This window comes from Hemiscyllium ocellatum, chromosome 34 (assembly GCF_020745735.1).
Source record: "Hemiscyllium ocellatum isolate sHemOce1 chromosome 34, sHemOce1.pat.X.cur, whole genome shotgun sequence".
Lineage (NCBI taxonomy): Eukaryota > Metazoa > Chordata > Chondrichthyes > Orectolobiformes > Hemiscylliidae > Hemiscyllium > Hemiscyllium ocellatum.
Genome location: NC_083434.1, coordinates 1,469,488 through 1,488,098, shown reverse-complemented (window position 1 = coordinate 1,488,098; position 18,611 = coordinate 1,469,488). Strand labels below are relative to the sequence as shown.

At 42.0% G+C, this 18,611-nt stretch overlaps 1 protein-coding gene across 1 annotated transcript in view; it reads right to left on the bottom strand.

Moving 5' to 3' along the window:
• The window catches only part of elovl2 (ELOVL fatty acid elongase 2), a 183,978-nt gene that overhangs the window by 40,794 nt on the left and 124,573 nt on the right, over positions 1–18,611 (bottom strand). Inside the window, exon 6 of the mRNA XM_060849884.1 lies at positions 2,573–2,697. Coding sequence (XP_060705867.1) covers positions 2,573–2,697 — 125 coding nt within the window. The remainder of the gene's footprint in view (positions 1–2,572; positions 2,698–18,611) is intronic.

Sequence of the window (18,611 nt, the reverse complement as noted above, 5' to 3'; positions counted from 1 at the left end):
TTAATTTATATCTGTTGATTTTCATATACCCTCCTTGACTGAGAAATGTCAAATGAAAAAAATGTAGTCAACTAGTACAAAACTCTCTACCATGTGTCAACAGTCTCAAAATTGCCTCTTTTAGTGTATAGGTCAGCAAAGAAAGATTTATTAAGTATCAAAGTTTGAAGGACACATCTCAATCATTGTGCATTTTCGAGACTCCAGTACACATTATTCAATACTCAGAAAAGGCATCCACTTGTAAAATGTAGCGATTTTAGTCAATACTAGAAGCACACAGTTTGATACGTAACTTAATAATGGTCATAAATGCAACACAATATGCTGTGGTCAATATTCAATACTAGTTCAACAGTGGCAATATCACTGGATTGATTAGTACTCCGGCCAGATTCCAGCCTTGGATGACTGTGTGGAATTTGCACATTCTTCCAATATCTGTGTGTCTCTCCTCCAGAGGCTTCAGTTTCTTCCCACAGTCCAAACATGCACAGGTTAGATAGATTAGCCATGAGAAAATGCAAGGTTACAAGGATAGGTTGGATCCTCTGAGGGTCAGTGTGGACTTGATGGACTGAATGGCTGCTTCCCCACTGTAGGGATTCTATGACTGTTAATCCAGAATGTCATGCTTATGTTAAAGGGACATGGACCTAAATCCCACAGTGGCTGATAACGAAATTTGAATTTAACAACATTTGGAATGAAAAGCTAGTCTTATGGTGATCATGTAATCAATCACTATCAATTGTCATATAAACCTGTTTGGTTTGTTAATATCCTTCATGTAAGGATCTGACATCCTTATCCAGTCAGGCTTATGGGACCCCAAACTCTTAGCAATGTAGTTGACTCTGAAATGACTAGCAAATGCTGGCTTGCCAGAGATGTCCACCTCCCATGCAAAAAATAAGGTACTGATATTCGCCTATTTTAAGCCCTTTCTAGTTGTGTCTTTGTTTCAGCAGGGTTTGTAAATTAGTGACATTCTCCAAACAGCACTGCCTCCATTCCAGTTTGTGGATTTTGCATACTGTCTACGTAAAAGAAAAACTTGTACTTTGTCCAAACCTCCAATTCGCTGACTCTCCCAATCTCTCCCATTCCTGATGAAGGGCTTTTGCCCAAAATGTTGATTTTCCTGCTCCTTGGATGCTGCCTGCCCTACTGTGCACCACAGTCTTGACTGTAATCTCCAGCATCTGCAGTACTCACTTTCATCCAATCTCTGACTATCCCAATCCTCTCGCTCATTTTGAAAACCATGAAACTGCCTCTCTACCAATTCTCCCACTTGCCACCATTTTTACTCCCTATCCTGATTATTCCATTTCCTTTCCTCACCCTCCAGCTTGACATCCCCATCTAAACCCTTCCACATGCTGCCACTATTAATCTCTTCCTGCTTATTGACACTATCCAATATTCCCACTTGCTGCCTCTATCCTGACCTTCCCACTCTCAGCACCTATCCAAAAACAACAACTTCTGCTCATTGTCCCACCTACTGCACCTATTCCAAATATCGATACTCTGCTGCTTGTATTTCTGACTGCTCATAGCAAGGATTCAAGAGGGTAGTGAGCAAGAAGCAGCAAGAGTCCTGGAGAGGAAAGCATCAATTGGGAGGTGAGCTGGAGGCAAGGCAACAAATTGTAAGGGGGGGAGGGGAGGGGAGTGTGGGGAAGTGGTAGGTAAAAAGAGCAAAACTCTTAATAAGAGTTGGTAAGAGCTAGGTTCAATGCAACCAAAAGATTTCTAATACTACAATTAGTCAGGAATCTAGTTCCTTGGTCTATGTTTGAAGGGAAAGTGATATTTCTTTCAGATGTTTTATTTTGCATACTGTTTTTGTAGGAATAAATGATAAAAGCTGTATAATAACAAGTTACCAAGACATTTCATTTAATTTGCTTTAATAAGTTACCACAGTAGTCAGTTATTGAGTATTTTAAAACTATTAAAGCCCAAGTATTTTGATTTGGTGAAAATTGATCATTTTTGCAAAGACTAAAGTCACCAGTAATCTTTTGTATCAATATTTGCCTAATTACAGTTGAGTCAGCAATATTCAGGAGGAGTTGAGTGGCAATCATGGCAAAGAATCTGTTCTGCTGATGCATAGATGACTGGTAGCTTCATTTTTATAAAAAACACATGAAATATAGGCTGCAGGGTAAGATAATTACTTGAGTCAGTGGGTACTGGTTTCAAGCCCCAGAGACAAGCGCAAAAACAAGACTGAAACTCCAGTGCAGTACTGAGAGACTGCTGGACTGTTGCAGGCAGGTTCTTCTGGATGTAATGAAAAACAAAGTTCCCAGCAACCTGCTGTGATGCAACTAAACCCATACCATAGCACTTTGAAATAACAGTTGAGTTTTCCCAATGTGCAGACCAAATTTATTATTAAAACTGCAATGTTAAAACAGTTTAATTGGACATTGCAGTTTACAGAACATTGCTTGTAGAGTATTCCCATGTAACAACAGTAACCATAATTCAAAAGTAATTCATTGGCTATGAAATGTTTTGGGTGTGAAAAATGCTGTTTAAAGTTAGTTCTTACCAGCTGTGCTTGGGTCAGGTATTTCTTCCACCAAAGATAAGGCTGCATGGATGGAATGGTGGATAGGCCATAATAGGAGTACATTAATACATGGATAAAACTGTTCAATGTTGGACCAAAGAAACCTGTAATGTAAACAAAGCAAGAGGCAGAGTAACCATACACAAGTGTAGCAATAAAAACAGAAGTTGCTGGATCTAAATCAGCGAATCTGGCAGCATCCGTGAAGAGAAATCAGAGTTAATGTTTCAGATCTGATGACCCTTCCTCAAAATTAATGGAAGCTAGGAAAAGTATAGTAATGCTGTTTGAACAGTTTATGTACAATTTCAACTTAATTTGCATTACATCATGTCTGTAACAAAAATGTCCTAAGTACTGCACGTAAGAAAATTGACATCAAGCAAATGGATGAAAGAATTGAACAATTAAAAGCTTTTTGAATGTGATTAATTTTAAAGAAGGATTTTAAAAAACAGAGATAGAGAAACATTAGATATACAGGTCGTTTGGTTATAACATATGTTTTGTCAACATGAATTCACTATAATGTGATTGACGAAATGGCTGGAATGCAACTACAGCACCAACACTTGCAACACTGTTTCTAAACCACTACTTTTTCTCTAACGCAGGGTTGCACAAGAACACAATCGTTGCATTATAGAGGAACTAACTGTATGGAGAAATTGAGTGGAAGGTTTTGACAGTTGAAGGCCATCTGCTAGTAGTGAGGAAAAACAGAATCACATAACACATTAAAAAGGTCACAGCCCACCAAGTCTGTGCCATATTAAACTTTCCTCTGCATCCTTTCAGGTAAGCATTTCTGATTTATGTCAAATTCACATAGAATGATGTGGTCTGTAATGAGAGATGTGACAGAATCGCATGAGAAATCTAGTGAGACCTACCTTGACATCAGGAGCAACTTGCTAATTCCTTTAACTGGGTTCCAAGTGTTGAGACCAAATTCTTGCTAAGCAGTAGCAAGTTGACTATTAAAGGAAATATTGCTGGTTAATGACCTCAGCTCTGCATCTGACCTCATTAATAATTTCTTTCCTAACCTACCAGCTATGCCAAGCAAACTAGATATTTGTAATTTGTCTCGGAATTTAGAGTATGAGCATGGATGTGCCGAACAACTCAAGCTGTTGCTACCCAGAGAACCTCCATGTTGAACACCAGGCACCACCATCTTGGGGTGCACTCTCCAGGTAACAGCCCTTTACATTTCTCATGCACAGGTATTAGCATCCAACGTGTGCCAGCTTCTTAGGCAACTGTCTGTGTGGGGTCTGTACATTCTCCCCTTAGGTTTCCTCCCATAGTTAAACGATGTGCAGGGGAGGTGGATTTGCCATGCTTTGAGAAGAAAAATGCACCTAGTGTCCAAAGATGTGCAAGTCAGGTAGGCTAGCCATGGTAAACCCTACAGAGTTACAGGGATGGGATAGATCTAGTTGCAATGCTGTTCAGAAGGTCAGTGCAAATTCAATGCATCAAATGGCCCTTTTCTGCACTGTAGGGATTCTATGATTCTATGAGATGTGAAAGAATAGATTAAAACATTCAAAATCAATTTCTGATAGAAATAATTCTAAAGAATCCCATGTGAAATTCATCGAGCAACCTAAACCACCCCAGGAAGTCTGATTTATAATGACTGTAGAGTGTTAAATTAGTACTGCATATCAGTTTTACATGGAGAAGGACGCAAGTTCAGAATTCAAGATGGACTGTGAAGTTTTTTTGAGCAATTGATGCAAGGTGGTATTGGAGATTTTGGTGGCTTTAAAAGTGGATAAATTCCCAGAGTTACATCTCAGGTTGCTGTGGGAGAGGAGGGAGGAAATTACAGGGTCCTGATCCAAATTTCTAACTTGACTCTGGCCTCCCCTTGGCCTGTCTGGGAAACAGATAGTGTGGTTTCACTTTACAGTAAGGGTGGTAGAGATAGACTGGGGAATTGATCGGTGTGCCTAACGTCAGTCAGGTAACTAGTGGAAAAAGTAGTGAAGGAGCAAATTTACCTCCATTTAGAGAGGCTAAGTTTGATCAGGGACAGTCAGCATGGCTTTGCAAAAGCGTAGTCATGCTTCTGATGGAACCTGGTGGAATATCTTGAGAAGGTGACCAAGTGTTTAGATCAGGGTAATACAATTGATATAATTTATATGGATTTCAGCAAGGCCTTTGACAAAGTACCACAAATGGAAACTGACAAGGTAAAAGCTTCCAGGGATCCAGGGTAACTTGGCAAGTTGGATCCAAAATTTGATTCGTGACTGGTGGTGGTAGAAGGTTGGTTTGTTTGGACCAGTACAGAACTTTGGTTAGGTACTGTGTGGTACTTCTGGTCACCACACTCTAAGAAGGATGTGATTGCACTGAAGGTGGTACAGAGGAGATTCACCAGGATGTCACTTGGACTGCAGCATTTCTGCTATGAAGTTCAGCTTGTTATCTTTGGAGCAGAATTGGTTGAGGGGGACCAAATTGAGATGTATAAGCTTGAGATGCATGCACAGGATGAATAGTTGAAATATCAATAACAATGGGGCATATTTTAAAGTGAAAGGAAGGAGGTTTACAGTGGATTTGAAGAAACATATTCACTCAGTAGTGGGTATCTGGAATGAAATTCTTGGGAAGATAGTTGAGGCAGGAAACCTCAAATATTGTAAATTACTGAGATGAGTGTCATAATATCCATGGCTATAGACTAGTGCAGTAACGTGGGCTTAATGAAGGCAATCATAATTTTTGTGGAACGACTCAAATGGGCCAAGTCACAGTGTAATTCTATAATTTACATTGCTTAGTATTTCCCTTTTCTATGCTGTGAATTCTACAGTTACAACGTGGTCCAGCTCTACTTTCAATGGGATACAACCATTCAGCATATGTTGAAGCAGCTGACAACTTGTTCCTCAAATCTAGTACTGTTACCTGGGTAAAGAAGAATCTCCCATCAAATGACGGAATTCTGCTATGCCCCTCCCTGACTTAATTGAAATAATACACTAATGTGAATAAACTCAAGCTACTTAACTCTTTGAAAAATCCACACCTCCATGGAGGCACTGAATTTATAAAGAAGAAAACAAGCCTCTCAGTAACTGATTTATTTCAAGTTAAATCTTGTGATCTTCTGAAGAAATGGTGTGGAACTAGAGGATGTGTTGGTGTTCACAAGTGACAGGAATGATGTGGATATAGAAATCAGAGAGAAGGACTTTAAAGAAATTAGCATAGAGAGATTTGGAGAGGTCTGATAGGATTAGAAGGAAATACATTGCCAGGGTCAGATGAAATGAATGCCTGACAGGTTGAGTGAGGCAATGGAGGAAATAACAATGGAGGGTCACTGGCAATAATTTTCAATTTCTCCCTGGCCAGAGGAGGGGTGCCAAAGGACTACAGGATAGCTGATGTGGTGCCATTATTCAAGAAAGAAGCGGGGATAAACCAGGAAACTACATGGCAGTTTGTTTAATCTCAGTGTTGGAGAAACTATTTGAAACAATTCTGAGAATTAATCTGCATTGAAACCCTGGTTAAAGTCTCACATGCTCCAGAGGTACATGGATACCTCTTAGAACAGGTTGATAAAAACATGTTTTAGGAGAGGCAGGTATTAATCAAGAACAGTCAACATATTACTAATAGCAAAGGTAAGAGCTCATGGGATTTGGCTAATTGGATGCAGAATTTGCTGACTGACAGATGGGTTGAAGGACTGATCAGCGGTAGATGGTGATCCACTTGGGCAGGAAAAATAAGGCAAGAGAACGTCATGATTTGGAGATGCTGGTGTTGGACTGGGGTGTACAAAGTTAAAAATCACAACACCAGGTTATAGTCCAACAGGTTTAATTGGAAGCACTAGCTTTCAGAGCGACATTCCATCAGGTGGTTGTTGAGGACACAATTGTAAGACACAGAATTTATAGCAAAAGTTTACAGTGTGATGTAACTGAAATTATATGTTAAAAATACCTTGATTGTCTGTTGACTCTTTTATCTGTTCAAATACCATGATAGTTTCACTTCTTTCATATGTAAATCACAAAGTTTTTTTTTAAAAAAGTTACATACTCAGGTTAACTGTAACAATTGGTATTAGCCAGATAAAGCTGAAGGTGTTAGCCCCCGTGTTCTCTGTCTGTGCCATAATGTTTAGACTGATATGTTACAATAAAGTAGAACGCTGGGAAGCACAGAAGATGAGAGACTGGTGTGTATCTCCACTGTTTCCTTAACATAATGGGGAATTGGATAAAGTTGTTATGAAAACATTTGGGATACTTGCCTTTATTCGCCAAGGCACAGTTTTTCAGAGAAGGGAAGAGATGCTGGAATTGTATTCAAGCATGGTTAGGCCAAACCTAGTGTATTGTGCACAATTCTAGAATCCAATTTAAAAGGAGGGATGTAATTGCACTAGGGTCAGTGCAAAGGAGATTTCCCAGATTATTGCCTGGGCTGGAGAGTTTCATTATTAAACTGGAGGGTGCAGAAAAGATTTAAGGATGTTGCTGGCACTGGAGGATTTGAGCTATAGGGAAGAGGCTGAATAGGCTGGGGCCTTTTTACCCTGGAATGGAGGCTGAGGGGTGTCCTTGTAGAGGTTTAGAACATTATGACTGGTATGGATACGGTGAATAGCCAAGGTCATTTTCCTAGATTGGGGGTAGTTCAAAACTAGAGGCCAAACTCAAGGAGAGAGGGGAAATACATTCTTTTTTTAAAAAGACCCAAGGGGTAACTGTTTCACGTGGTGAGAGTGTGCTGCAGCGCGATACGATAACATTTAAAAAGGCATTTGAACGGGTATATAGAACATTTGTCCTAGCTTAAGTACCTATCCATGTACCCATCCAATTGCCTCTTAAAGGTCGCCAATGATTCTGACTCTGCCACTCCCACAGGCAGCGCATTCCATGCCCCCACCACTCTCTGGGTAAAGAACCTACCCCTGACATCCCCCCTATACCTTCCACCCCTCACCTTAAATTTATGTCCCCTTGTAACACTCTGCTGTACCCGGGGAAAAAGTCTCTGACTGTCTACTCTATCTATTCCCCTGATCCTCTTATAAACTTCTATCAAGTCACCTCTCATCCTTCGCCATTCCAATGAGAAAAGGCCTAGCACTCTCAACCTATCCTCGTATGACCTATTCTCCATTCCAGGCTACATCCTGGTAAATCTCCTCTGCACCCTCTCCAAAGCTTCCACATCTTTCCTAAAATGAGGCGACCAGAACTGCACACAGTACTCCAAATATGGCCTGACCAAGATCCTGTTCAGCTGCAACATCGCCTCAACTCTTGAAATCAATCCCTCTGCTAATGAATGCTAACACACCATAGGCCTTCTTACAAGCTCTATCCACCTGAGTGGCAACTTTCAAAGATCTATGAACATAGACCCCAAGATCTCTCTGCTCCTCCATCTTACTGAGAACCCTACCGTTAACCCTGTATTCCACAATCTTATTTGTCCTTCCAAAATGGATAACCTCACACTTGACAGGATTGAACTCCATCTGCCACTCCTCAGCCCAGCTCTGCATCATATCTAAGTCCCTTTGCAGCCAATAACAACCCTCCTCACTATCCACAACTCCACCAATCTTCATATCATCTGCAAATTTACTGGCTCACCCTTCGACTCCCTCTTCCAAGTCATTAATAAAAATTACAAACAGCAGAGGACCCAGAACTGATCCCTGCAGAACTCCACTTGTAACTGGGCTCCAGGCTGAATATTTACCATCTACCACCACTCTGACTTTGACCGGTTAGCCAGTTCTCTATCCAACTGACCAAACTTCCCACTATCCCATACCTCCTGACTTTCCGCATAAGAATACATGAATAGGAAAGATTTAGAGGGATATGTGCCAAATGGGATGACACCAGATTTGGATGTCTGGTTTGTGTGGACAAAATTGGACAGAAGAGTCTGTTCCTGTGCTGTATGACTATGAATAGGGTGGGTACAGCCTCAATAGGCTGAATGACCTATTTCCTCTGTAGGAATTCTATAAATTAATGTACTATGAAAGCCATAACAGGGTCAGATATAGGATGGGCCAAGACATGAAATGATGGAATCAACCTCTAAAAGTTATTGAGCTCGATATTGAGTCAAAAGTCCAAATTGAAAATGAGATGGAACAGTACAGCACAGAACAGGCCATTCAGCCCAAGATGTTCTGCCAACCACTGATCCTCATGTATGCACCCTCAAATTTCTGTGACCATATGCATGTCCAGTAGTTTCTTAAATGTCCCCAATGACCTTGCTTCCACAACTGCTGCTAGCAACGCATTCCAAGCTCTCACAACTGTGTGAAGAACCCGCCTCTGACATTCCCTCTATAGCTTTAAGCTGGTTGGAGGAAACTATGACCCCTCGTGTTAGTCATTTCTGCCCTGGGAAATAGTCTCTGGCTATCGACTCTATCTATGCCTCTCATTATCTTGTATACCTCCATTAGGTCCCCTCTCCTCCTCCTTTTCTCCAATGAAAAAAAAAGTCCGAGCTCAGTCAACCTCCTCTCTTCATAAGATAAGCCCTCCAGTCCAGGCAGCATCCTGGTAAACCTCCTCTGAACCCTGTCCAAAGCATCCACATCTTTCCTATAATAGGATGACCAGAACTGGACACAGTATTCCAATTCCAGTCTAACCAAAGTTTTATAGAGCTGCAACAAGATCTCATGACTCTTAAACTCAATCCCCCTGTTAATGAAAGCCAAAACACCATATGCTTTGGGTGGCCATTTTAAGGGATCTATGTACCTGCACACCAAGATCCCTCTGTTCCTCCACACTGCCAAGAATCCTATCCTTAATCCTGTACTCAGCTTTCAAATTGCATCACCTCGCATTTATCCAGGTCTGTCATTTTTCAGCCCATCTCTGCATCCTGTCAATGTCTCGCTGCAGCCTACAACAGCCCTCTATACAGTCAACAACACCTCCAAACATTGTGTCGTCTGCAAACTTGCTGACCCATCCTTCAATCCTCTCATCCAAGTCATTAATAAAAATTACAAACAGTAAAGGTGCAAGGACGTAGTCCTGTGGAACATACTCACCACAGGCTTCCAGGCAGAATATTTTCCTTCTACTACCACTCGCTGTCTTCTGTTGGCCAACCAATTCTGTTTCCAGACAGCTATGTTCCCCTGTATCCCATTCCTCCTGACCTTCTGAATGAGCCTACCATTGGGAACCTTATCAAATGCCTTGCTGAAGTCCATATATATCACATCTACAGCTTGACCCTCATCAACTTTCCTAGTCACATCCTCAACGAACTCGATAAGGTTTGTGAGGCATGACCTGCCCCTCACAAAGCCGTGTTGACTGCATTTAATCAAGCCATGCTCTTCCAGATAGTCATAAATCATATCCCTCAGAATCATTTCTAACACCTTACAGATGACAGACGTGAGACTGACTGGTCTGTAATTGCCGGGGACTTCGCTACTTTCTTTCTTGAAGAGGAATTAGATTTGCCTCGCTCCAGTCCTCAGGTACGACTCCATGGAGAGTGAGGATGAAAAGATCTTCGCAAGTGGCGAAACAATTGCATTTCTCGTTTCCCAAAGCAGCCGAGGAAAAATCTGGTCCAGGCCTGGCGACTTGTCAATCTTAATGTTTGACAAAATTTTCAGCACATCAGTTTCCTCTATCTCTTTCCATTCCAGCATACACACCTGCTCTTCAAAGGTTTCATTCACTACAAAGTTTGTTTCTTTCATAAAGACAGAAGCAAAAAAACTCATTTAGGGCTTCCCCTCCTCCTCAGACCCCACACACAAATTCCCTATGCTATCCCTGATCGGCCCTACTCTTTCTTTGACCATTCTCTTATTCCTCACACAAGTGTAAAATGCCTTTGTGTTCTCCCTAATCCGTTCTGCCAAGCCTTTCTCGTACCCTCTCCTGGCTCTTCAGACCATTTTTGAGCTCCTTCCTCGCCTGCCTGTAATCCTCTAGAGCTGAGCTTGATCCTCTCTTCCTCCACCCTATGTAAGCTACCTTTTTCTTTTTGACGAGAAGCTCCATCGCTCTCATCATCCAACGTTCCTTTATCTTACCACTTCTTGCCTGTCTCAGAAGGACATGTTTATTCATCACTTGCAACAACTGTTCCTTAAACAGTCTCCACGTCTATAGTGCCTTTACCATGGAACAATTGCTTGCAATCCATGCTTCCTAACTCACGTCTAATCGCATCATAGTTTCCTCTTCCCCAATTAAATATCCTCCCATTTTGCCTAATCCTCTCCTTCTCCATAGCTACGTAGAATGAGGGGCAGTTGTGGTCACTATCACCAAGATGCTCTCCCACCACAAGATCTGATACCTGCCCCGGCTTGTTTCCAAGCACCAAGTCTAGAATGGCCTCTCCCCTCGTCGGCCTGTCAACGTACTAAGTTAGGAAACCCTTCTGAACACACCTTACAAAAACAGCTCGATTCAAATCTTCTGCTCAAAGGAGGTTCCAATCAATATTGGGAAAGTTAAGGTCACACATTATAACAACCCTACTACGTCCACACTTTTCCAAAATCTGCCAACCTATGCTTTCTTCCATCTCCCTGCTGCTACTGGGGGCCTGTAGTCAACCCCTAACGAGGTGACTGCTCCCTTGCAGTTCCTAATTTCCACCCATACTGACTCGGTAGGCAGATCTTCCTTGACAATGGAAGCTTCTGTAGCTGTGTTACTCTCTCTGATTAGTAGTGCCACATCCCCTCCTCTTTTTTGATGGTTTTGAGCTTGTGCGGAGGGCACTGGAACACAACAGAAGGCCTACAACAGAAGTGTTAGTGTGGGAATGCAGTGGTCTGTTGAAGTGGCTGGCACTTGGAAGCTTTGGGTCATTTTTGCAGATAGAAAGTAGTGTTCAGCAAAGTGGTCACCGAGCCCTTATTAATCTCCCAAAGTAAAGGAGACCATATTGTGAACAGCGAATACAGATTGAATGAAATACAGATAATGTGCTGCTTCACGTAAATTCATAAGACATAGGAGCAGAATTAGGCCATTCAGCTCATCAAGTCTGCTCCACCATACAATCATGGTAATATGCTCCTCACCCCGATTTTCCAGCCTTCTCTCCATATCCCTGCAACCCATTACCAATTAAAAAAGCCTGTTTAACTCCAAGTTTACTCACTATCCCAGCATCCATGTTACTTTGGGTATTGAATTCCACAGATACACAACCCTTTGGGAGATGTAGTTTCTCCTCAACTCTTAAATTTGTTGCCCCTCATCCTAAGACTATGGCCTATTATCCTAGAATGCCCCACAAGAGGAAACATTCACTCCACATTTATTTGATAGATGTCTTTTATCATCTTGAATAATTGTATTTGATCTCCCCTCATTCTTCTAAATTCCAGAGTGTATAAGCCTAAACTGTTCAAATTGCTCTTCATACAAACCTCTCATCTTTGAGGGGAAATCAAGTGAACCTCCTATGAACTGCTTCCAATGCCACATCTTTCCTCAAATAAAGGGACCAAAACTATGCATAATAATCCAGGTGTGGTCTCACCAATACCTTGCAACCATAGAACATAGAAATATACAGCACAGAACAGGCCCTTTGACCCACGACATTGTGCCAAGGATTATTCTTAATCTAAACTAAAATAACCTAACCTATGCACCCCTCAATTCTCTGCTGTCCATATGCATGTCCAGGAGTCACTTAAATGTGCCTAATGACTCCGCTTCCACCACCACCACTAGCAACGCATTCCTTGCATTCACAACTCTCTGCGTAAAGAACCTACCTCAGACCTCCTCTATACATTCCTCCTAATATTTAAAACTATGACCCCTGGGGAAAAGTCTCTGGCTATAGACTCTATCCATGCCTCTCATTACCTCGTATGCCTCGATCAGGTCACCTCTCTTCCTCCTTCTCTCCAGAGAAAATTCCAAGCTTAGTCAACCTCTCTTCATAATGCAAACCCTCCAGTCCAGGCAGCATCCTGGTAAAACTTCTTTGCACTCTCTCCGAAGCCTCCATATCTTTCCTATAGTAGGGCGACCAGAACTGCACACAATATTCCAAGTGTGGTCTTGCAGAGCTGCAGCAAAATCTCACAGCTCTCAAACTCAATCCCCCTGTTAAATGAAAGCCAAAACACCATTTGCTTTCTTAACAACCCTATCCACTGGGTGGCAACTTTGAGGGATCTATGCACTTGAACACCTAGATCCCTCTGTTCTTCCACACTGCCAAGAATCCTGCCTTTAATCCTTTATTCAGCATTAAAGTTCGACCTTCCAAAATGCATCACTTTGCATTTGTCCAGGTTGAACTCCATCTGCCATTTCTCAGCCCAGCTCTGCATCCTGTCTATGTCACACTGCAGCCTGTAATAACCCTCAATACTATCAACGGCACATCCAACCTTCGTGTCATCTGCAAATTTACTAACCTACCCCTCAACCTCCTTATCAAAGTCATTTATCATTACTACAAAAGAGCAGAGGTCCAAGTACAGAGCCCTGCGGGACACCACTCATCACCACAGACCGTCAGGCACAATACTTTCCATCTACAACCACTCTCCGCCTTCTGTCAGCCAACCAATTCGGAATCCAGATAGCCAAATCTCCCTGTTTTCCCATACCTCCTGACTTTATGAATGAACCTACCAAGGGGAAGCTTATCAAATGCCTTGCTGAAGTCCACATACACTGCTCAATCTTCGCCAACCTGTCTTGTCACCTCCTCAAAGAGCTCAAGATTAGTGAGGCATGATCTGCCCCTCAAAGCCATTTTGATTGCCTTCCAAATAGTCTTATATCCTATTCCTCAGAATTCTTTCTAAAGCCTTGCTGACCACAGACGCAAGACTGACTGGTCTGTAATTGTCAGGGATTTCCCTATTCCCCTTGAAAAGAGGAACAACATTCTCCTCCCTCCAATCCTCTGGTAGGACTCCCAGGGAGGGGAGGGGAAGGGGAAGGGGAAGGGGAAGGGGAAGGAAGGAATATCCTTGCCAGTGGCTTAGCAAACTCCTTCCTCGCTCCCTGGAGCTGCCTAGGATACATCTGGTCTGGCCCTGGGGACTTATCAATCTTAACGTTTGCCAAAGTTTCTAGCACATCAACTTCATCAATTTTGATCTAGTCAAGCCTCTTTCCTAGCTCCTGAATGTTCTCATTCAGACGTCCCTTTCCTCAGTGAAAATCGAAGCAAAAAACTCATTTAGTGCTTCCCCATCTGCTCAGATACCACACACAAGTTCCCTACACTATCTCTGGCCAGTCCTACCTTCTCCCTGATCATTCTCTTATTCCTCACTTTTGAGTAAAATGCCTTTGGGTTCTCCCTAATCCTCCTTGCCAAGCCTTTTTCATGCCCCTTCTTGGCGCTCAGTCCATTTCTGAGCTCCTTTGTAGTAAGCCTATAATCCTTTAAAGCTGTGCTAGATCCTTCCATCCTCCACCTTATGAAAGCTGCCTTCTTCCTTTTGAAGAGAAGCTCCTCTGTTCTCATCATCCAAGGCTCCTTCACCTTACCCCTTCTTACCTGTCTCACAAGAACAAATTTGTGCATCACTCATAACAACTGCTCCTTAAAGTCACCATAGGTCTGTTGTGCCCTGTGGAACAACTACTCCCAATCTGTACTTCCCAACTCCTGTCTGATTATGTCTTCTAGTGTAATATGTCTTTACCTTTAATTCTATTATGTTAGCTATAAAACACTCCATTCATTTTCTTTATTATACGCTGTACTTGCATGCAGGTTTTCTATGACTCATGTACATTTAGATCCCTCTGCCCTGGAGCATCCATAAGTCTCTCCCCACTGCCTTCCCATTCTTTTAGACCCAAATTCACAACCACGCACTTAAGCTCACATGCCACATTTTAGCCCACTCTCGTAACTTACATATATCCATTTGTACGGTTCTTATTTCCTTAATGCAATTTACTGTCCCGGTTATTTTTGTGTCATCCACAAATATGGCTGTAGAGCCTTCCAGCCCTGTATCCAAGTCATTAATGTAGATTGTAAATAGCTGAAGTCCAAGAACCAAATCCTGTGGCACCCCACAAGTTAGATCTTGCCTTCCAGAAAAATCCCCATTTATCTCGAGTTTGGCTGAAGGACAGAAGACAATCATCTATCCAAGACAGTAAATTACGCTTAATCCTGTACGATCCACCTTGTGAATTAGTCTTTTGCATGGCACCTTAAACACCTTCCAAAAGTTCTGATAAATTACTTCTACAGCATCCCTATTATCCACCTTGCTTATTAAATAGAGTCAGAGTCTAGACATATATGGCACAGAAACAGACCCTGCGGTCCAACTGGTCTATGCCGACCAGATATCACCAGCCAATCTAGTCCCACCTGCTAGCATCTGGCCCATATCCCTCCAAACCCTTCCTATTCATATACCCATCCAGATGCCTCTTAAACGTTGCAATTGTACCAGCCTCCACCACTTCCTCTGGCAGCTCATTCCAGACACTTACCACTCTGCATGAAAAAGCTGCCTCTTAGCTATCTTTCCCCTCTCGCCCAAAACCTATGTTCTCTAGTAATGGACTCCCCCACACCAGGGAAAATACCTTGTCTATTTATCCTATCCATGCCCCACATGATTTTATAAACCTCTATAAGGTCCCCCCTCAGCCTCCGATGCTCCAGGGAAAACAGCACCAGCCTGTTCAGCCTCTCCCTATATCTCAAATCCTCCAACCCTGGCAACATCCTTGGAAATCTTTTCTGAACCCTTTCAAGTTTCACAACATCTTTCCAATAGGAAGGAGACCAGAATTGCACGCAATATTCCAACAGTGGCCTAACCAATGTCCTGTACAGCTGCAACGTGACCTCCCAACTCATGTACTCAATACTCTGACCAATAAACCAATACATACCAAACGTCTTCTTCACTACCTACCTGTGACTCCACTTTCAAGGAGCTATGAAACTGCAATCCAAGGCCTCTTTGTTCAGCAAGACTCCTTAGGACCTTACCATTAAGTGTAAAAGTCCTGCTACAATTTGCTTTCCAAAAATGCAGCACCTCACATTTATCTACATTAAACTCCATCTGCCACTTCACAGCCTTGGCACATCTGATCAAGATCCCGTTATAATGTAAGATAACCTTATTCGCTGCCAATATTGGTGTCCTCTGCAAACTTACTAACAATACTTTTCATGCTCCTATCCAAGTTGTTCATATAAAATGACAAAATGTAGTTGTCCCAGCACCGATCCTGGTGGCACTCCACTGGTCACAGGCCTCCAGGCTGACAAACAACCCTCCACCACCCTGTCTTCTACCTTCAAGCCAGTTCTGTATCCAATACATAGTTCTCCCTGTATTCCATGAGATCTAACCTTGCTAACCAGTCTTCCAGGGGAACCTTGTTGAATGCCTCACTGAAGTCCATATAGATCACTTCTACCACTCTGCCCTCAATCTTCTTCGTTACTTCTTCAAAAGAAAACTCCATCAAGTTTGAGAGACAAAGCCACATTGACTATCCGTAATCAGTCCTTGCCTTTCCAAATACAATGGGCTCACTGGTCCATAGCTCTCTGGCTTGTCCTTACCACTTCTATTAAACAGTGGTATGTTAGCCAACCTCCAGTTTTCAGGCATCTCACCTGTGATGTCGATGATACAAATATCTCAGCAAAGGGGTCCAACAATCAGTTCCCTAGCTTCTCTCAGAGTTCTAGGGTACACTTGATCAGGTCCTGGGGATTTATCCCTTTTTGCATATCAAGACATCCAGCACTTCCTCCGCTGTATATGGATACTTTTCAAGATGTCACCATCTACTTCCCTACATTTAATATCTTCTTCAAATAACTCTTGCAAGTTAGTTGCATATAATTTGCCCTTCATAAAACCATGCTGACTCTGATGGGTCGCATTTTGACTTTCAAAATGTACTGATATTGCTTCCTTGATAATAGATTCTAACAACAGATGTTAAACTAACTGGTCTGTAATGTCCCACATTTTGCTTCCTCCCTTTTTTGAATAAGAGTGTTACGTTAGCCATTTTCCAATTCACTGGATCCTTTCTTGTGTCCAGGGAATTATATACTTATAGAAGCTTTTGCTATCTTTTGTTATTTTGTGTTAGTTTTCTTCCATAATTTACCTTAGCTCTTATTAATTCTGTAGTATTCCTTTATGTTCAAAAGTTCCCAATCTTCCAGCTTGCCACTGGCCTTTGCAATATGGTATACCTTAGGTTTTGACTTTATATTGTCCTTGATCCCCTTGTTTAGCACTGTATGTCATTTTATCCCCCTTACCATCTCTTTCTTACTGGAATATACTTTAGTTGTGAGGAATTGAGTAGATCCTTAAACATCTGCCATTGCTCATAAACTGTTTTACCATTTCACTTTCCTGCCTAATGTATTCACACCAAATCTGTCTTTATGTCTATATAATTGCCTTTAATTCCAGAATGCTCCACTTTTTCACCCCCCAATTGAATTTTAAATTCTATCATGCTATGCTCACTACTCCCTAGATGATCCTTAACTACAATGTCATCAATTAATCTCTCCTTATCAGACAATACCCAAATCCAAAAGTTGCTTGCTCCCTGGTTGAATGGAGAGACAAAGAAAGAATTTAATACATTCAATGAACTCTACCTGCAGGCTAATTTGATTCTTCCAATCGACGTGCATGTTAAATTAGAACATAGAAAAATGCAGCGCAGTACAGGCCCTTCGGCCCTCGATGTTGCGCCGATCCAAGCCCACCTAACCTACACTAGTCCACTATCCTCCATATGCCTATCCAATGCCCGTTTAAATGCCCATAAAGAGGGAGAGTCCACCACTGTTACTGGCAGGGCATTCCATGAACTCACGACTCGCTGAGTAAAGAATCTACCCCTAACATCAGTCCTATACCTACCACCCCTTAATTTAAAGCTATGCCCCCTCGTAATAGCTGACTCCATACGCGGAAAAAGGTTCTCATGGTCAACCCTATCTAAACCCCTAATCATCTTGTACACCTCTATCAAGTCACCCCTAAACCTTCTTTTCTCCAATGAAAACAGCTCCAAGTACCTCAGCCTTTCCTCATATGATCTTCCTACCATGCCAGGCAACATCCCGATAAATTGCTGTACCTTTCTTGCAAGCCTCTAATATTTCCAGTTTATACTGTGCCCCACTGCAGAACTACTGTTTGGGGATTTATAGATTACTCCTACTAAGTATTTCTTCCCTTTGTTATTTATTATTTCTACCCAGACTGAATCCACATCTTGATCTCCAGTGCTTGTTACATAGAAGGTATGTCAGCCTTAGATGGGCAAGAGATATACAAGCAAGTATTACACTTTCTGTGATTGCATGGGAAGGTACCATGGGAATGAAATGTTGAGAATGGTGGAAGAAATGGACAAGACTGTTCTGAAGGCAACAGTCCCTACACAAAAAAAATGCTGACAATGCAGGGAAGGGGGAGATGTGCCTGATTCTGGCATCCCACTGGCAGCTTATAATCCTTTTAGATGCTGAGGCTGATGGATTAAAAGTGAGAACTAGAGGGTCATTATCATCATTGAGGGCAGTTTGTGGGAAGTGAGTCTAACATTGCCAAGGGTCTTGTTGAACATGCCAGCAGGAAATCCTCAGAGGCAAAAAGGGGACAAATCTGAGACACAGGCAGAGCAGATGCAATGGAGATGGAGTCACTGGGAGACAGAATGGATACCTTACAGAAAGCAGGGTGTGAGGATGCAGAGTCAAGATGGTAATTTTTAATGGGCACAGATGCAATGAGTCAGAGCTTTTTTTGCCCTGTGCTGTGGACATCTAACTATATTTCAAAAGCTTCAAAGCTATTCACCATATAAACAATTCCAGGAACAGGAGTAACGGATTAAAAAAAACACAATTGTGTTGCAGTGGCAATTCATATACAACTGATTTACAAAAAAAAAATTGTTACATGCAAATTTGTGTG